General features: G+C 38.7%; 1 protein-coding gene across 4 annotated transcripts in view; it reads right to left on the reverse strand.

Annotated features, from left to right (window-relative positions):
• NR5A2 (nuclear receptor subfamily 5 group A member 2) overlaps nucleotides 1-21,429 on the reverse strand; it is a 91,330-nt gene that overhangs the window by 22,173 nt on the left and 47,728 nt on the right. For all 4 annotated transcript variants that reach the window (XM_050307106.1, XM_050307104.1, XM_050307105.1 and 1 more), the window contains 2 exons: nucleotides 18,010-18,129; nucleotides 8,128-8,275 (listed from right to left, as the gene is read on the reverse strand). In XM_050307106.1, coding sequence (XP_050163063.1) covers nucleotides 8,128-8,275; nucleotides 18,010-18,129 — 268 coding nt within the window. The remainder of the gene's footprint in view (nucleotides 1-8,127; nucleotides 8,276-18,009; nucleotides 18,130-21,429) is intronic.

Raw genomic sequence — 21,429 nt, forward strand, 5'->3', positions numbered from 1 at the left:
CGTAGTTGAGATATCATTCAAGAGACTTCAAAGTAACGGAGTCAGAAACAAAAGGGTTGATTTCTCTGTTGGGCAATGCTGCCTCCATGAAAGGGGAATGTCCCTCATGAGATTATTCTGAAATGAGGTTTTGTCCATATTCATTTACTTTGCTTTCCCAGAGGGTTAAAAGTGGAATAGCTCTTCTAGTGGCAGAGTGGAGGAGCCTGGCTGCTTTGCTTGAGATCCAGAGAAGAGTTAAATGCTCCAGGAGCAGCTTGGTTATTTAACTGTTCTGTTTGCCCTCATAATCTCTAGTAAGAGATGTAACCACAGTTTCCAAGGGAATGTGGAACATGCAACAGTGAGGGACTGTATAAGAGTGCTGACAACTGTTCACATTAAAAGTTATCAAATTCGAATTTGTCAAATGGAGAAATGTTTGTCAAAACTGCAATTAGGAAACTCATGATACATTTTAAATTCTTGCCTATAAAATTTTCATGTTGACAAGAAAGGATCCCTATGATCATCACTGTTAACCTTTTTTCAGCCTCCTGCTCAATACAAGCCATCAGTTTCCTTCCACAGTTGGTTATAAAGTCTGTAGCTTTTGCCTGAGCTGTATCCTAATAATTTAGAGAGACAACATCTTGACTTCAGATTTCAAAAAGCAGAGCCTCCATTATACCCAGAGATGAGATCTTCCAAAGGGTTGTGATCTTCACCCTTAAAAACTAATTCTAGTATATTTAATGGCAAATTAATTTACAGAGCTAATCCTGCAGATGTGTTCCCATTGGCTTCCATGGGATGTGCACAGGAGACATTGTTTACTTGATTAAATTTTTAAAAAATTGCTTCATCACATTCCATCTCAGTGACCACAGCATTTCATCCTTTGGCCCTGGCAAATGGTGCTGCCAAAGTACCCTTCCAATCTCTCACTGCTTCCCTGTCTTTTGGCTTCTTTCCTTTTCCCTGCTACCTCAGACATAAATTGTGTTAACTTTCAAGGGCTTGTAGCAGCTCCTGCCTTACATATCATCAGTCATTCAACACCACGAGGTCATCTCCTGCCTCTGACTTCTCCATTTCCCACCCACCACTTTTCTGGACCAAGCACTTTCCCACTTTTTCCTCTCTGCTTCTCATGCTTAATATGACAGATCTATTTATCCACCTTCTTCACATTCCCTTTCAAAACTTTGCTGTGATATCTGAGACAAGCCTGGGCTGTAGGTATGCTGGGACTGTGCCTGTCACCCCTGCACTGTCTGCCCATCAACACCTGTTGGTCATCACATATGTAGATTGCATACTTTAAAGGAGCATTTAAAAATGTCACCTGCCATTAAGGATTCCTTATCATAAAATTAGGAGTTAGTAAGTTTGTCCCAGTGAAAGGATCACCCTAGCCAGATGTCTCATCCTTCATTCTTTGGTTCATTCCCAGGCATTCTGCAGGTGAGATGGTAATTTCAAAAAGTCTATTTGAAATACTGTTAGTGTGTGTGTGTGTGTGGGGGGAATCAAGAATCCAAGGAGCAATTTTTTTTGTCAGAAATTAGTATGTGGAAAAAGTACTTAAATAAATCATGATTTTACTATTTAGTCAGCTGTCCTCTACTAATAAATGATATTTAGTTCCTCCCTTGTTATAAATACATATTGATTAGTTTTTAACTCTGAACTTCAGAATGAGTTATATCTGGTCATTGCTAAACTGCTCTCTTCACTAAAAAATATCTCCAACACCTATTATACTGCATTTAATTAAGACAAGCATCAGCTTTATGTACCATTATTTGCTTCTGCCAAGTCTCTATGGTATAAATATTGAGCAGTCACATCTCCTGAATACTAATCGATCCTTCCTGAATTGCAAATGATTACATGAAGTTTAGGAAGTGTTTCTTTGCCAGTATTACCCTCCAGTGCTTACTGTAGTTGGACATTAAAATTGAGATAAGAGCCTGGATAAAACGAGTGTGCAATGTGGGGAAGCCTCAAAGCCCTGCTGGAATACTGCTTGTACAGAACCCCTCAACTGCTCATTTACCGGTGTTTACCAGGTGCAATTTTACAGGTACACTTCTGGATGAATGTAAAAAAACTTCCAATGGATTTAATAAAACCACCTCATACTAACAGCCCAGTTATACATCTGTATTGTAAATAACATATGTATATAAAAACAGGTGTAAAAATAATTGTTAATTTATAAACTACCAAAAAAACTCCCAAACCAGTCAGAGTTTAAAGAAGACTGCATTGAACCCCAAGAACTGTTTGTCACTGTGTGAGAAGTGGACACATTTGTGATGACAAGTCCATCCTGTATAAATGCTTCATTACCAGCTTACATTGTCTTGCTAGGGAAGACAGTCATGCAATACTTTTTACTTCAAATTCACAGAACCTGTTTAATCTTTATCTGCAATGAAGATCTACATGCAAAATTTGCTAGGTTATACCTTTATATCTCTATTACGCTTAGTTATCTATAATCCTGCATGAATTGGTTATTGTTTAATTTTCCAGTCTTGTTTCTTGTTTACCTTTTGGTCTGATAAAACCTCCTGCCCCACTAATTCCTTCATTTAATTCTTCTATTACTGCTGTTTTCTGTGCTCCTAAGTACCATAAGTACTACAAAAATTTAGTGAATTTTCCCTGTCATCTTACTTCCATTTGGTGCTTATACTCTTATTTTCCTATCTGCATCCACGATATCCCAAATTAAACACTCAGCAAAAACTGTGAAAGTGAAAATATTTACAACCTCATCTTTCATCGTGGTTTGCTGCTGCAGTTTTTGTCTTATCTTTTCTGGGTATTTGGATTGCAAGCTCGCTGAGGCAGAGATTCTGCTAGTCTGTAAATCTAACAGAACAGTAAATGGGGCAATGTTGTTATGTAAAGTGCATTAAAAAGCGCGATACCTAATTTAAAATATTGTTTTGGAGTCGGTTTTTTTGTTCAGCTACACATTGTTGTGTGACTGCACTGAGTGGGTTACTGGAACCAGGTGAAATTTAGCACAGGCAGGCTTTGTGCTGCTGCTGCTTGGGTGCATGTTTGCTCCTCCTAGTCCTGTGAGTGGTGGGGTAGAGTCTGCCTTGAAAATGTTTCATTTCAGCCTGTTTCATCTGTATGAAGACCTCAGCACATTTCCAGAAGTGCAAATAGTGGAGCCCAGGACCTCAGATACCTCCCCCTATTTCAGCTCTGACAATTTAGGGAGACTTAAGGCAAGAAAAGATTAATTTGCTAATATTCCTCTCATTTTCACAGAAATGAGAATGGAGTGTTGCAGATTTAGACAGATTTCTGCTGAACCCTTAAGTAAGGTTGTGGTTTGTTTAAAAACTGAGCTTTTTTGTTATTTTTTTTTGTTTGTTTGTATAAGCAAGAGCCCATTGTTTGATGTCCACCACGATTAAATGTTTACTATTTTTACTGGACCCTCTTGTCTCATGTTAAGTGAGATATGAGATCAATAGTGGCTCTGCAATTATTTGTCCATTGATAAAGCCTTCATTTCTTAAATGAAGTGCATTTATCTGTGTCCTGACAGTGATAAGGGAGCAGGACTAGTCAGCTGCTGCCTACTCTAGCATTTAGCTCCACAGCTGGACAAGTGCCTGGACATGGGTCAAATGATGTCTAACTTTCTTCCTATTGGCATTTCACTTTACAAACTGCTCTGATGGGAGGTTTGACAAATCATCCTTGCTGAGTTCAGATAATAAAAACTAGCAGGACAAATGGGAAGTTTTGATAAAGAGAAAACCAAGGCTGATTTCAGGTTAAGTGACTAGTCTGTACAGCTGCTGGATGGTAAAATGAAGATGACAGAAAATATACCATTTAAGGCACTCATTTGGTTCTTCAAGCATCATTTAGATTTAGTCATTTATCACATTTTGTTACTGAAAATTTAATCTGAACTTTATTCTCTGCTAAGAAGCAAATTTGGGCTCTGGTAAAAAGAGTGTGAAATTCTCTTTGCCTTTAAGTTAAGTCAAAATTTCAGCCTAGTGGAGCACCTGAATCTATTTCAGCCCCTGAATTAGAGAATTCTACAGCACACATGGGATGAGTTTTTTGTTTTCATTTATTTGTTTTATTTCTAATTCTGATTTATGCAAATTAAGAGGGGAGTTTTAAAACTACTGTCAAATGTGGTAATGAAAATTCAAAGAGGCTGATAAACTGACACATCTGCTTTTTCTATCTGTAATGCATTTTGATTCAAATCAGCAGTTATTAACGACTAAGAAATCACTTGAATTTAGTTTTTGGACTACTTTTTGATAATATGTACTGTGGGCTATACTGGTTATATGCCATAGAAAAATTAGGTGTATTATTACCCTGGAATTAGGGTAAAGAAATCACCTTATCCTCAATTTGGTCAAGTTCAGAAAGCTGGAGATGTTTATTGTCATTTGGTGTTCAGCATGTTTTTTGGAGGTTCCATGTGTTGGACGTGAGTTCATTGAGTAGTGTTTAAAAGCAGGTTTAACACTCAAGTCTGTCAAAGATTTCTTTAGTCTCTCCCAGTTTTGCAACTTGTGCCTGGCCACTAACTTCCCATCAACTTTGTTATTACAGTCGCTGAGTTATCATTACCCTGTCTTGGTTATCTGCTGAGAACAGTACTCCAGGTGTGATGGACTTGCTCCTCTCCAGAGATTGGCAGTGACTGAACTAAAAGATGGCATGAGGAACCACTGAGGGTAGGCAGTCACTGAAGCACAAAAATCTGTGGACATGAAAGACTTACACGTACAGAGAGGTAAGAACTACCCAGCTGGAAAGACATTTGCTTTTTACAACTAAGAGAGGGAATTTAAGAGTTATGTAGTTCTAGGTATATAAGTACTCTATAGCACTGAACCAAAGAGATGTCAAACTTAAGAGAGGGGTTACCAAACTATTCTGGCTTGTTGAATAATTGCTGAGTCAACTGTACCATCATGTTCTTGGCAGTGTTGGTCAGATGGGCCCATACAGACTGGATGGCCCACTGCAGAAAGGAGCTGAGCTCACTGAAGTGGGTACCTGCAGCTTGATTCAGAAGAGTTGTGACTCCTATCTGCAAAGGCTACAGTAGACATGCATCTGTCTGAGCTTCAACAGCATCTTCTTTAATGCTGCCAAAAATCAAAAGGGTTTTCCTGTATAAACCCTATGGAACTTGTCACAAATAGATAACGAACAATTATCTCTCTCATTTAAAATCTAGCAAGCAAAACTGATATGATTTAATTCTATTTCAAAAAGTTATTCTAAGTGCTTTGGGTTTTGAACATTATTTTACCATTAGTTTACTAAGAAAATAACTTGTGAAATAGAAGAAAATAGGCAGAGACCTGGTTCTTTGCCCTAAAGGAGTCTGTTGTCTTGTGAGGAGACAGACAACGTGGTACAGCCATGAATAACAAACACCTATGCAAGGCAGCCTTATATCTATATGGTTATAAAACCCCAAACAGCTTCTTCTCAATAAATTAATTCTGTGGATTATTAAGTACATATTGCCTTTGAGAGGCTTTATATTAGACATTAGTTTTTCAGTCAAGCACTGTACTAAAGAACAAGAGTATAAGGTTTTATTGGCTTGGTTAACACTGGTGGGAACATCCTTAGAAATGTAAAAAGGCTGGCATGTCTTGAAGCACTTTTTATTCCATTAAACATTACAGGGTCAGATTTTCAACAAGAAACAGCTGAGGTTTTTGAAATATTTTTTTGATTAAGTGATATTTTTTGGCATCAAGACCAGTTTTCTGTTGAAATACCTAAGAGTTGTAGATATGTGTCAAATGCATCTAGATACTTAGGTATGATAATTGCTCCCCACTATTTATGTCGAATTTGATGCTTAGCTCCTTTTGACAGCCCTGCTGAATGCCTACCAGCGTTGTTAGACATTTCAATGTCTTCTAAAATCTGACTAACTCTTAGGATGTGAAGCATCTTACTCATTTAAGCTAGATGATTCATTCATTCTTTTGGGCACAAACTTTAGTACTTAGCTGGAAAGGGCATCTGTGGTTTTCACTTAATTTTTGTCATCATTCTCATCAAATATTTGCCTGTGTCCTGTGGGTTAAGTGGTGCCATCTTTACATTTTACTCTTTTCCCAGTAACACGCAGCTCTGACTATTAGCAAACGGGATTCTAATCAATTCTAACTAATTCTAACTAATCAATTTCAAAGGTGTTGAACCTTTCTTAGCTACATCACTTTAATATGCAAGTGATGTGACTACAAGATTCCTATTAGCAGCAAAATTGGTTCTTTTTATAATAGCATAGAGAAAAACTGGCTAACCTGGCTTGGTACAAGTCTGTGGGGTATTCCTGCCCAACTGCCTCAGAGGTTGAGCACATACCTGGCAGAATCAGAAGAGCTAAAGGTGTCAGAATGATTCCTAAATCAATGAGAAATACTAGAACAGCTGATGAAAATGATCAAACAAAAAGGCCACCTTAATGTGAGAATTTTCCAAATGCACTTCAGTTATTCAGCTAATTTAAAATACTGCTGAACTGAGATGATTCTTCTAAATATTTTATCAGAAGAAGGCTACAGGTTCTACAGATATTTCTGTGCCACTGTATAATGACTGAAAAAATCTACTTATTAGGAATTAGGAAATATGAATTCTTGTTATATCAGATTAATTCATAAAACATAATTTCTGCAACAGATGGTTTGCTTTTGCTTCTCTGAATCTAAGATATGGAAAGCAATGAAGCCCTGAATACAAAATGTTAACAGTTACCAGGGAAATCCATCATTTCTTCCTAGGATTCAAAACGGACATACTTCATAACAGCCAATTCTGTCAGCATCATTCTCATTTCATTCTAATTTGTAAAATACTTCTTTTTTATTTTCTACAGGTGCTGTGTCCTGTACCTCTGAAGTATTAGTCTCTTTTGCTCCCTGCCTTTAAAGAGAGCTTAATCTAAAATTTTCTCAAGCGGGTTCAAATTCTATAACATCACAGAGGGACACATTTAAGACTGTAATTGATGTTCTACAGTGTGACCTAAACTGTTCCTTTTAGTCTACTTGCAATTGTATTAAAATAACCTCTTTTTCGAATTTTATTCCTTTACAGAAGTTTTTTTTTTTTCTAAACTGAAAATGAAAGAAAAGTATTCCTTAATGTCACCAGCTGCTCATATCTCCCATTGTGCTTGGCTTACCTGTTCACTCTGTAGACAAAAACACCTTTTCAGTAAAACAGGAGTTTTTACTACAGAGATATGGCTGGGTCTAACCTTATTTATATTTTTAAGTCTCTCCTTTCAACTGTCTGCCAGTAAACAAAAATTCACTTGGGCAAAGTTCATTTAGACCAGCTTTACTGAGTCAACAAAGTGCAAACCTGAAACAGAGGACAGGCAGAAAAATCTCCTCCTATGAAGTCAATAGAAATCCATCTCCCTAAACCTTTTTTTATTCCTGGCACCAGTGATTTTTCTTGACTGATTTATTGGAGGGCACTGGTTTAACTAATTTGTCTTGCATAGATATCTTTCCCATTCTGTCCTCTCCACTAGCACAAAACAATCTTCACTTTAGAGGTTATTTCCTAGCCAGATCTGTCATAAAGCTACTATCATTAAATTGCACTTTGGGAGTTCCTTTCACTTTTTAAAAAACTGAGATACATTCCTGATTTTTATGGGTTCCAATGTGACTACCATCATATGCAAAGGAGATTGTTTATACTCACCTCAGATGCCTTTGAAAAAGAGGGAAATTTCAATCATATCCCCACTCCACCTGATTTACATAACTGAATTCAATATCATAGAAGAACATGGGAATCTGTATTTTCCAGCGTTCTCTAGAACATCTAATAGAATTTTATCCTTGTTCTGGAAAATTCAGTAATCTCATACAGAAATAAAGAAAGTTTGTAATACACCATTAAATTCCATGGTTTTAGGAGTCATTTCTGTAGAAACACACTTTTAGTCCTTATACATGATTTCCCTGCAACTGATAATTAAAAAATAATCCTCAGATTACTGTGAACCTCATGAAATCTATTTCAATGTTTTAAAAAAACCCCAAACAACACCACCATAAAGTACGAAGATTAGAATGTACCTACCTAAACTAAACAGCACCAGGAATTTGAGACATACAAATTCTCGTAGATCAAACTGCAGGGAACGAAGCTTTGCTACGAGTTCTTGTGCGTGGCTCATGAGATTGTTGAGGGTGGCTCCAGCTTGGGATGCTATTATGGAATAATCCACCTGTAAAAGAGAATTGTATTCCTGTCTGGTTGTCATGCCACAGAACCACTTTGAAGCAAACCATTGTTTCAAGCAATCGTATAAAACTGGGATACTCCTGGATAAAGGAATCATTCTCAATTTAATTATATTATCAAGTCAAGGTGATTTTATATATAAACCAATTTTAACACTATTGAAAATAATATCAAACCATATATCTTAATGGTATGTCACATCACTGGGAGTGCTGGTTTGTCTGTATTAACTTTTTGTAGAAGCTTTATACACGAAAACTGCTTATGACACTTGTAGCTGTTTTATTCACTTGGTGTCTCTTGTTCTCATTGTATCTGTAAGAGCTTGTGAAAAAAGGCTGATGAAGTGAGCTTCGTGCCTACACTGAGTGTATTAGTCCACAGGGACACAATGATATTTGTGGGAATCGGTCCAGTGTCCATAACTTGGCCAGAAACATCTATTCAAGCCCCAAAATGTTGGTGTATTCCCACAGGAAACAGAGGTATTGTGTGGGTGGCTTCTGATCTCCTTAGCTACACAGAATCCTGCTATTTGTTGGAATTGATTTGAATACGCTTGTCCTGGCCAGTCCTACCCTGCTAAGGGGGCAGGAGGAGCCGGCAGGTGTGTGGCACGGGCCAGCTGCACTCACACTGTCACGAGCAGCAACCGCAGCGCACGAAGCTGATTCCCTGGGGGAAGAGAAACAAGAGGGACTGCGCTGTGATCTGCTGCCCTGGTCGTGCTGCCCATCTGTTCTCAGGGCAGGCTGAGCTGTCTGTGAGCTGTGTCGTGGACAGGGAGCAGTGGAGAAGGGTGCTGCAGCCTGCAGGAGTGCCACGATGTGAAGCTGAAGTGCAGGGGCTGGGCTGAGCTGGCTCCCAGACAAGGCTTGTGACGGTGAGGCTGGGCATTGGTGCAGGTTGGAGCACGGTGGAACTGGTGTATCAGAACTGGGGGGACCTGAGCAACTGCTTCAGCTGAAATGCTCAGCCCACTGTTCACCAGAGTGCCAGATACCCCCTACAAGTGCCACTGTCCCGTGGAAATGTCCTGGTGCGCTGCTTGCTCCCGTGAGGAACCACTCGTGGCCAACTGGCTGAGGCATAAAAGAGTCAGTGACACATTTTCAAAATGCCTTTTTCTTGCTTGGGTGCTCTAACATTACCAACACCTTTCTCTGTTAGGAGCCTCCAGCACCAACAAATGCTGACCATGCCTCATGTGAGCACATGTAAGTGAAGGCTGGCTGTAAACTAAGACTGAGCACAACGGTAAGTGCACACTTCGGGTTAGTGATTTGTCTAATGGTATCAATGCTCTTATCCTACCTTGAGGGTCTCTCATAATAAAGTAGTTAATAAGGAGTGGACAGGTATCATCAAAGGAAACAGACTAATACCACAAAATTTTGTTTTTCCAAGCTCTGATCCCTTAAAATCTATTTAACCCTTCCCCCCCCAAAAAACCCCCAAACTGTCAAGGAACATGTATTTTGAAATTATTTTCTTTTTATTTTAAAACTATTGATTTTGCTCCAAGTATAAACAGCAGTAAAACAAAGAAAAATCCAAAAATACTTTTAACCTGACAAAATTTCACCCAGGAAAGACAGAAAGACAACTGAAAAAAATCCAAAAAATAACCTTTCCTAGTAATGACCTTAATATAATCAATAGATTACTGACTTTTAATAAGACGTTTCTTTTATATGTACTCTTACTGCTCCCAAGAAACTGACTGAAGGCAACTGCACAAGAAAAATGAAGTTACACTTTTTGTATAGAGGTTAAGAATACCAACGCTTTGTAGAGCTGGAGCAGTTAAAGCTGTGCTTATGTTTCAATTAAGACAATGGATTATGTTTAAGTATCCTGTGAGGTAGGTTTTATTGCTCTCTTTTACACCAGGGGAAACTTCAAGTAGTGACATTAAATCGCTCACTCAGGGCCAAAGAAATCTGTGACAAAATCAGGACCTGATTTTTGGAAATCCCAACCAAACTGTCTTTCAAAAACTACTTTCTAGTTCATCTCTTATTTATCTCTTTCTGTACATACATGTATACATATTTCCTTATCTATATATACTTACAGAAATAATAAGAAAAAATAAAGTAACATACCTCAAATACTTTTTACTCAAAGAGCAGTTTAATGTAGTGACATGATTCAACTGCTTCATATTGAGAAACTGGTCACATACAAAAGACGAAATTTCACAACTTAATTTCCCTTTTGTAACTGTTGAGAGGGGAAAAAAAAGCTCAAAATCCCTCACTGAGGTTCCAGTTTGTGGGGAAAATATGCTACTCACTTCATAATAAGAAGTTAAAATGTCTGAATGTCAAGAATATCAGTGGCCTTAGTGCAGCGATTATGCCATAATGGAAAAACCCAGTAGATGCCTGGATCTCCCACCATCCCTCTACTGGAGAGCTCTCAGGCAACCTGCTACTCTTTCAGGTGCATTTAATATTTGCAGCACCAGCAAATTTGTCTGGGAGGCAAGTCCTCATCTGCCACTCACCAGGAACAGGCTGTATTAAATTTTTATATTTATTGACATTTCATTACCATAATTGACTGCAGTTGGTTCTCTAGTAGAAGGCACAGGGCTGCCTCCTAAGCAGGAGAATTGGTCCCTTGAGTAGGATTTGCAATTAAAAACAACGCAGAATGGATTTTTTTTTTAATTGTGTAAATATGATGAGTTGAATTTTCAGCTTTAACTAGAGAATACTAGGTGTGCAGAAGGCTTTTTTCAAGAGTGAGCAAAATTATGAGTCAGTGGAAAGACGACCCCCAAAGGTGTCAATCAGTTTATACAAAAGCAACTGTGCATGAAAAAGCTTCAGTTAATGTCTACTCTGAAAAAGTGGTCACATTAAAGAGGATGCTGTCCTGCTTGCTTGGGCCTGTATGCAGAAATTGATACTAAAAGGTATATTATACCTTCCAATTCATGATTAAAAGCACTTTCAAAAGACAAAGATTAAACCAGCTTGGATTTTGTGCAAAACGCTTCGTTACATATTGAAGTCTTAGCATTTACTTTATATTGTACCACTGATTACTTCTGGTAAAATCAAATCCACAGCTGAAGTAAATTATTCTTGCTTTCCAGTTATTACTGGAACATTTCACTGTTGATTTTGATGTTGAAGATGATATGTTGACTGGCATTTTTGAAAACAGAAGCTTTGGCAAAGCTTCCACATAACCTAATTTGGAAGGAAAAGGACGGGTGTAAAGTAATGGCTGCACAGACAAACAGGAGTGTGAATTCCTCCTGTACCCTGGGCTAAATAAATGCTGCGGCTGAAGGCCAAAGAGGGAGGGAGCACCTGTGCATTTTTTGTTTTGCAAATGATTTATCATGATAATGAATGATTCTTGAAGACAAATTCCTGGTTTTGCTCAGATGGGCTCAGATGGTAACTCTTCTGCTGGGTTCAGGTGGTGGGCTCTGGTATCAACTCTCTTCTATGCTCACAAAACAGACTCTAACAGTTAATTGTGGAATTAAAATCCTAAAATTAAGCAGTGTTTGATTTCTAGAATATGATCATGGGATCGTGTGGAAATATTGTGTAGAACTGTACTATCCCTTTCAATGCTTCAGCAAGCCTGAAATCGTCTCAGGAATATAAGATTAGAGTGATTTGAGTTGTCGATGGCTCTTACGAGGTGCTGATTATCCCTGAATGCCATTCCTTTCAGCCAGACAGGAATTGTACACCTAAGGAATAAAGCCCCTGCTGTGGCTCTCTACAGTACCTGTATAATGAATGAATGTTCTAGCAGACTAAGGCAGTTCAAGTTAATGAAAGATTGATTTCATATTTAATTTAGTAAATTAGATTACTGTGTGTTTGGGGCACAGAGGCAAAGGAGGTAGTGGGTGCCCGGGTGCAGCAATGGGATCATCCTGCTCCTCCCTGCTCTTCCCAGTGCAGCCCTGGCCAGCACATCTGGCTGCTGATGCTGGGGGGCTGCTCCCCCACTGCTGCCTCCTCAGCTGCAAACTGCTCTGAAAGCCTGTGGAGGTCCCCACAATGCCCTGCCCTGGGTTTTGGAGTCCTGATCCTGCTGAGAGCCTGTGGGCTGGCTCGAGTGCCAGTATGTGGGTGGATGAGTCTTAGTTCTCAGAAGGATGCATTCAGCACAGTATGTAGCAAACAAGTTAATTTACTATCACAACCATAATTACCTTTCCACTGTTTCCTGAATTGTATATTTCAGTGGCAACTGTGGTGGTTATTAAACTCATTTTGAGCTTCTCATAGAATTAATGCTTTCATTAAAAACAGTATTTCTGTTACATTTCTAAGCAAACTTGGAAAACGCTTTGAAGAGGCACCTACGTACAAAAATTGAGGAGGACTCAACACGGACAAAACCAGCAGATATGCTTGTATCTGCTGGTTATCAGGTTTGGATATATTAATTAAAATTGTGTTGACTTATGCAGCATAAGATGCTTGTCATTTTAACATGATACACAATGATAGAAGATAATGAATTAAGTTGCCAGTGGACCTTTCCCCTAGGATGATGTTTATTGTGCTTGATAATTAGCTATATTATGCAAATAGCAACACTCCAAAGTACTGCATTTACTTTTTCTAACTTAGTTTCAGAAAAACTCATACATCAAGACTGGAGAAATTCTATGCCCTGTAGTTGATTGTTTATAAATTCATTTATAGTGGATGTTATAAAACACACAATAATGAAAGTATTGTTGAGTTTCTTTCGGACAGCTATTTTAATCAGTCCCATTACATTTTCCACTCTAGCAATGGTGACTATTGAGTTCTTCAAATGATGAGTATGAAGATGCTGAAGTGATGAAGCTTAGAGTACAACAGAATCTATTTCTTTACCAAAGTGTTGTAATGCACTTTTGTGGTTTTTGCATAGAGATGATATGATATGAAATCACTGCTGAGTTTGAATGTTCAAAACACTTCATCTGAAGACAGAGAGTCACTGGAAATTTTTTGTGAATGTCTGGGTAACAAATCAAAGGCTATGCTAAGTCAGAAAGGCTTTGACCAAACTCAGCAGAGGAAATATTTGGCAACGAGTAGAGTGTAGGTATGAACAAAAGCAGTAGCTTGTGTCTGCCCAGATGAGGCTCCAGTTCAGGTGTTGTGTATTGACTGTTCCATGAAAATGCATGAACAGCGATATTCTGTGCAGAGCTTTGGTATCCACCCTGTGTGTGCTGGGCCTTGGAAGCTGGCAGTGTGTTGCTGGTGGAGAAGGTACAAAAGAAAAGTGCTCAAGTTGGAGGAATTAAAGTTCTGTAATTGGAAATGGTCTGTTAAAATTACCTGCCACATGGCAAGCCTACAAAACTCAGCGTGTGGAGAGCATATTGGCAATGATTTACAATTAACCACTACATTGCAAATCACTCCTTAGCTGTTTTCTATTATGAAATTTCGAGAGTTGTAAAATGCATTTGTGCTACTTTATTTCCTTTTGAAATGGTAATTGCTACTGCTGAGGGGCAGTACTTAGTGCAGAAAATGAAGTGTGCAGCATAGGGACGAACTTGTTTCTGAGGAACTGCTGAGGAATTGTAATGATCTGAAAAAAAAAGTGCTTTCTTGAAACATACACACAAAAGAGCTTCATTTATGAAACCCCAACCAAATAAATAACAAAATAAAATAAAATGCAGTCTCTTTTCCTGCAAGGGCCAAAGCTTGCTACTTTGCTGCTGACTATACTTTTTGCCTATCAAAGTGGGAACAGTGGATTCACACTGGGTAAAACTCGTAAGCCAGTGGCTTGAGGGAAATGCAGATATATGGAAATGTGATAGGAGTGCCCTAAGGTAATGGGTTTTGAGCCAATGTGTTTGAAAATTATCAAGTCTGTTTCTGACTACTAGCCCATTTTAGATACCTAGTACAGAACTGACAGTGGTATGGCCCTGGGGAGCTGGATGAAGTTTGGCTTTTGTGTCTGAGGAACAGAGGCTGTGCAGTCGAAGTGGAGAGAGCAGGTATGTTCTAATTAAGCGGGGGTAAGTTCCCTTCTTACAGCTTCCACCTTGACTGTGATTGTAAAAAAGACTGTTTATGAGTAGCTTTTATGGAGGGATATATTAAGGAAAGCGAGGAGTGAGGCTTCTGAGGTCTTAAATTTACTAACTTGTGACAATAATCTTGATCTCTCAGGTAATAAACTTGGCAATCTAGCTCAGGTCCTCAGTTTAAAGTTATTATCTTTGAAAGCCAGATGACTGACTGTAATTTTGCTCATAGTGCTTTGTTGGTAGCAGAAATAAAAACATCTGAAGCACTTTTCATCAGAAGTGTCAGAGTGCTTTCCACACTTTAATCAATTAATTTTTATGAAATAGTTGCATGGTTTTTTCCTGTCTCTACTGCAGGAAGTGAAAAGATCAGGGCAGCAACTAGAAAGTATGCAGCACTTGGTGCACTAGCAAAGACTCAGTGCCTGGGTCTAGAAGTGCCTGGGTCTAGGCTTTCCAGGATTATTTTACAGTTGTTACAGGGAACACAAACAGTCATAATTGTCCTTTCACAAATACATCTGAACTGGCGTTGTGTCTTTGAATGCAACAATCTGAGCTGATGCTGTGAAGACGGTCCAACTTGACATTTAAGAAAAGAAACAGTTGGATTGGAACAACTTGTCTAAAAAAGTAAGTCACAAGTTAGCCAGGATGTAAAAGGCAGTGCAGAGCTGCCGAAGCCAGGAACGGCTCAGGGCAAGTAATGCAGAAGCTCTGTCCATGCCCGCTGGCATGTAGAGATGACATTACAAAAGTGTTCAGCTGTAGTTGAAACTTCCAAGGGATGTCAAATTGCTAGTTAGGGGATGAACAAGGATAATGTGGGATGGCTGCTGGATTCAGATGATGATTTAGTGGCAGCAGGAACAGACCAGGCTGAGGTTCTCAGTGCTGCCTTTGCCTCAGTCTTTACTAACAAGGTCTCCCAGGCTCTGTGTTTTGCATCAGGGCTCAAGGATGAGAAGAGTGACCAGCACTGGGTGTAAACTGAAGAAAAAAAAGAGTTAAGACCAGAACTAAGGAAAAACTTTCTCCCCATGAAAATGATAAGGCTGGGCATGGAGGTTTTGCAGTTTCCATCCTTAAAGGTTTTCAAAGCCCAACTAAACAAAGCCCTGGGCAAGCTGGTTTGAGCTGGGGGTTGGACTAGTGACTCATTAAAATACCTTCCAGCCTGGACTATTCTGTGATTTAAAGAGTTGTGGCTCTGGCAATTCTAGGTATTCTAAATCTTCTGCTTAGCTCATCCAGCTTTGTCCATCTAAATAAAAGAGGTTCTTCAAAGAAATTATTTCTACCCATGAAAATAATTCTAATAGGTGATGTTTCAAAGTAAATGCTTTGGAATGATAAATTGCATAATTCAGGTACTGGCACAGTCCCAGCATTTCTGCAATACTTCAACTACCAGGTGGCCTTTCTGTGAGCATGTGTGGCACACAGAGCCCAGTGAGAGCTGTGCCTGCTCCCATAAGCATTCTGGCTTTTCCACCAGGATGGCAGTGACCAGAGCTGCCTGAAATCAGGATAAGACAGTGGCATTAATGTAGATTTCAGAATCCTTCGAGTTTCAAAATCAGCAGCCAGAGACTGCATATTTACTTCATGTCTAGTGTCCCCTGTTTCTCAAAGAAATCTCTGGCACATCCATGGGAGTGTGTTCTGCAGCTGTCAGCAAGAGTGAAATGGGAAGGAGTCCATCCATAAGGAAAAGGACTGACTGTAGTGTTCTTGTTGCTAGTCTAGTAATATGGTTCCTTGCCCTCCAAACGGCCTAAGTGCAAAGAGGGAAGTATGGAAAATGATGGGAGACTTTGGGAGTCTTGCACCAACTTCAAAACTACAAACTTTGGCATGGGAAAGTGAAACTGGGTTTAAAGAAGAATGCATGAAACCTATTTTACAAACCTGGGGAAAAAATGGATGCAGTCAATTCAATTTAGCCAGGTCTTAATTTAGTTAGACTGCTTGGAAATACACAACTTCCAAATCCAGCTGCTGATTTGGAAGCAGTACATTTAATAACCATCTTGCTACCTGTTGTCCAACAGGGAAGAAACTCTTTGCTTTGCCTTGAGATTACGTATAGCTGTGGGGTTTTTTTCAAGAAAAGAGTGGCTTGTAAGGTAAAAATCATTACTGGGGGACAATGGCTAGGATGTAAGGATATTCAGATGTCTCTAATGATTTCTGTGGGACTTAGATACTCAGTACTATTAAAAACTAGCTAATCACATAACAAATGAGACACTAATTTAGCAGTTCTCTCAGCAACAGAAAACTGTCAATATACTTATAGCTTTATAAACATAGAAATAAGCAAGCACCCTGTGTGGTAAATGAAATAATTGCCGATAAAATTGTCTGTCTTTTGCAGATGATGAACTAGAAAGGGGATTGGTCATTTTCTCAAAAATATCAATATAAATCAAGAGCAATGCACAATAATTTTTGCTAATGTAATTAGGGAGTACACTGCTATCTGAGACAGGCCTGTGACTTTCCATGAAGGTGCAGGAGTCAGTTCCAGAGCTAGAATCTGAATTTTCTCACTTCCTTTCTTGGACAAGTCGATCATTTCTCCTTTCCACTGTAGACCTTTTAATCATAAATTCAAACATTTATTTCTCCTTCTGATTCTTATAAACACTTGTTCTCAGTGTTAAGAAATGGCTTAAGTTTTAAAATTATACGTGAAGCTGCAAGCAGATTCCACAGCATGTGGACACAAATGTGGCGCAGAAAAAGGAGCTCTTTCCCAAGTGTGTATAAATTGAGATACTTTGGTTTGCAGCTACTTAAATACCAATAAGCTATCATTTGTTTTCACTTTGAGTCAGAAACATGTTGTCCAGGCACAGTTTGCTTCTCTTTGATATTGCGATTTTTTTTTTTCCTGTTAAAAACAGAATAATAACCTCAGGAAAAATATTCTAATTTTACTGTCAAACTCTTTGTGCTTTGGAAAGTATGAGGAAGACAAAACTTTCTATTTCTTTTGGGTTTTCTCACTGTTTTCATAATATTTGCCAGGCTATATAGCTCTTGCATTTTGGGAGATCTATGTATCTGACACCTGAAGAAAATTAACTCTTGGAAAACTGTGCAGAAACTGCAGGGTGCATGCCCTGAGACAATACCTGCATTTATAGCCTATGGACTGAGTAATTTTCCTGTGATTAGATTTCTCAGCTGCCAAGTTTGTCACACGTGTGTGTACGTCTCTAAAGGTAAGATATTTCTGAGGTAGTGAGCTGAAGGTTCTCTAGATTTCTGACCCAGTTAGTGATTCTTTTTGGTAAGTCACAATTCTGAAGGTGAAATAAGCTATACTTGCTTAAACCTAAAGTATTAGGTTTAGGAGTGTTGTTGGTGCTCAGAAACCATTTTAGCCCCAAGGAAATATAACTTCTTGAGAAACACTTCTCATCTGCTATTTTTCAATCACTGAAGTATACAAGTACATTTGGAAAGCAAAGTGCTTATGATTACATCTGCTTTTATAAGTTTAACTGTAATCAGCAGACTAGAAACAGAGTGCACTAGTCATTTTATCTACATTATTTGTGGACAGTCTCTGAGAACGCAGGAGCACTTCTGACCTAGTTAAACTCCTGCTATTTTGAAAATTATATAAAAAAAGGACATCAATATTTCTCTAAGACGGCATTACTCACTTGTTGCCCGGTAACCAGAAGGATGGAGCCTTCTTTCCCATGTACCACTTGCCGGTAAATGTGATCTAGAATTAAGAGTTCGCTCCAACAGTTCTGAAGCAACTTCATTTGGTCATCAACCTGTAAAGCAAACATGAATGTTGGTGGCATCACTCTAGGAATTAGGTCTACATCACAACATGGAGACAGTTCTCCTTCAAGCATATGGCTAACATCATGAGAACAGAAATGCTATCTAGAATTATTCTCCCACAAAATTGCTATTCTTAGCTGAATAAACAGGACACTGCTGAAACCTTTATCCAGAAAGTGTATAGAAATCTTACTCCTGGTTAGATTAATGGAAAGCAGAACTGTTATGCAAAGTAATAATAATTGCGTAGTTATGAAGTGCTCATGGCAATGGGATATTATTTTTACCCAAACCAAGAGGAGCAGAAATAATGCTGATGTGAACTTTCCCATACTCCCCATCTTTGAACCTCAGCTTCTGGAAATGGTAAGGAATCTGCAGGTTCGAGAGCATTATTGCTGCAACAGGCCCAAGTCAGAGATACGTCCCTTGCAAAGGAAAAAGTGAAGAGAGAGGTAAGTAAACACTCTCTCCAAAAATGGCTGTGGAGTTTTGAAAAGAGAAGAACACTTCTTCATGAACAGAAGCGAAACAGCTTCAAGGGTCACTGGTAGGGCAAGAAAGAGCAGTTCACAAGTCAGTGGTGAGCAGTGAGACCCATCACTGATTGTATTTGGGAACAGAAGGAACCTGTTGGGCACTCAGCATAAGCAACCTACATTAAGATTTTGTGAAGTTACTTGGGATGTACATACTGGAGAACAATGACATATACCCCTAAAATGACTCCAATTGCAACTGGATTGCATTCATTTTATTCGCTTAAAGAATGAAAAATAATTAGGATTTCTATGGAAATGGGAGCTAAAAAATCACAAATTAGTGGAAGGCAGACCATGAAATTAAGTCATGGTAAGCATCAATATCCTGTGGACCTATTCTTACTGAGCTTACTGACTTCTTTTCAAAACGAAACAAAGTCTTTGACTTCAGATGTGTGCCCTGAAAGAGCTGAGAGAGGCATACATTAGCCTCACTACAATTAAGTGTGGTCATAGCATGTATATAGTTGAAAGGACTCTAAGAATCTTCATAGATAGTAATTGCTGAACAGATTAAAAAGGCTGTAAATCAGAAGAAGTAAAAAATAAATTAGCATATTTGAAGTGGGGCAATATCTACAATTTCTGAGACGTGGAACTATTAAAATTGCTTTTCAGGGGTTCTAGTTTCAATTCCTTTAGAAACAGACTTTGCAATACACAGGAAACCACATTACAAGGAGTAATCCTGCATGAGCTGAACTAGATAATGCAGCAGATGTTTTCAAGTTTTTTCAGTAAGACCTAATGAATTTCTCAACTTTATTATTTCAAGCTTGTTTTCTGGTTGTGTGACAGAGAAAGAAGTGACATTTGTTACTAACAGATTTTTGTAGCATCATCTGTGAAAGTTACCTAATATTGTCTCTCTATTTCCAGTTACTTGCCATATAGCTCAGACTTTGACATCTGAAACACTGAAATCTCTGTTTGCCTCCTTCATTTATCTTAACTTTCTCTTAACTTTTCAAAGGCAGAATAGTCTGTGTGCCACAGATCCCATTCTCCCACAGAGATCACAGAGCAAGGCTGATTCTCTATTAAAGATCTCTTCCCCTTCATAAACATGTATTTGAATACAAAACTGTTTAAACCAAGTGATTTGCTAGCTCAAGAGATGACAGTAAATTACCACATTGATACACTTGGGCCAGCTTTAAATTAATTATTTGAAAAATATGTTTGAAATTTACAGATTCTATTATTTTTGCTTTTTATGTGAAACTGTTCTGTGATAATTTTCTCCTCTGACCAAAAAGGTGTTGGAAAAATAACAAAAAATCAAATAAATCATGCTAACACACCAGTCATCCCAAATTAACATTTCACACAAAGCTATCAGAGCTTACATCTGAAGGAAACAAACTGTGAGACAGTTTAAACATTCAGCATCCATATCATAACAGCTTACACCTGAATAAGAGGTCAAGCATTTGACTCTACTATAAATGACATATTTCCAGCTAACCCATCTGTCTCACCCACAGGCTTTTGAAAACAAACTACACTTTACAGGTCTGGCTTTCTGAAGATCCCAACAGCAGCCAGTCTGCAATCAAAGCCTACCTCCCAAGCTTTATCATATCATTACCGCGCCAGCGCTGTGAGAACAGTGTGAGATGGCAAAATCACAAAAAAATTGTTTTGCACATCGTCTGTTCCTGCTGTTCTACAAGACTCATAAAACCAGCAACAGTGAACATCTGCCGGTGGTTCACAAAATCTGCTCCTCTGTATTCACTGCAGTTTAACCAGTGAAAGCCTATAAAATGGACAGCATAAAAAGCACAGTACACATCCCAAACACAGTGTTGCCTGCTGAAGACTATTAGATCCAGCTGCTTTTGCCATTTTAAGAAAGATGAGGGGGCAGAAGAGTGCTTCCCAGTTTGTGCTAGGAAGAAAGAGACTTTAAGGAGGATCACTGATTGCTAAAATGCAGGGCAAGTGACCAGTACCAGCCCACTTCTGAAAGACATACAGATGCGGAAAATCACACACTTTATCTCTGATAACGCATTCGAGATGAAAAACAGAAAACAACACGGATCACACTGAACAAAAACTGTAACGTGTCACTTTGCACGTTAGAATGTGGTGGTAAAGTTCATGATGTGTGTAACTTCAGCCAGTACACTAACAGTGTTTCCATGGCACACTGATAAATGAGTTGCAGAAAGTGAATTATCTGGCAAAATGAAAACACCAGCCTTTCACCAGAACAACCGCACGCCTTTAACTGAATGTGCCTTAAACTGATCCTGAAGGCAAAGAGGCTTAAGTTCAGTTCTGAAGAGGAAGATCTGCAGAAAAAGCCTCTCGTGGACTTCAGTCTTCTGACTCCAAAGCCAGAGCACACTGCTCTGCCATCACCAGGGTAAGCAGGAGCAAAGATATGATTCTGTCACCAAGATAACTTAGCTCTAGTCTGGGACTATCCATAATCAACAAATTTTTCAATTGTGGTATATACTGAATTAGAACAAACTCAAAAACTTGTGCTACTGACTAAATTTTGATGTTTTTCAGTTTGCAGAGATCTTTAAGAGTACTATCAATGTTTTAACACTAACAAAAAAAATTGCCTGTTGTCCCAGCTACTGAGAATGCTTGTAAATTAAACTGCCTGAGAACCTTCAAGAACACTCCCCAGATCTGCAGCTGCTCCCTGCCACAAGAGAACACCGACACAAGGATAACGTAACCCATGTCTCACCTAAGCAAGCTGTCAAACAAGATACCCAT

Source organism: Myiozetetes cayanensis, unplaced genomic scaffold, assembly GCF_022539395.1.
Source record: "Myiozetetes cayanensis isolate MyiCay16 unplaced genomic scaffold, myiCay2020 scf12, whole genome shotgun sequence".
Classification (NCBI taxonomy): Eukaryota; Metazoa; Chordata; class Aves; order Passeriformes; family Tyrannidae; genus Myiozetetes; species Myiozetetes cayanensis.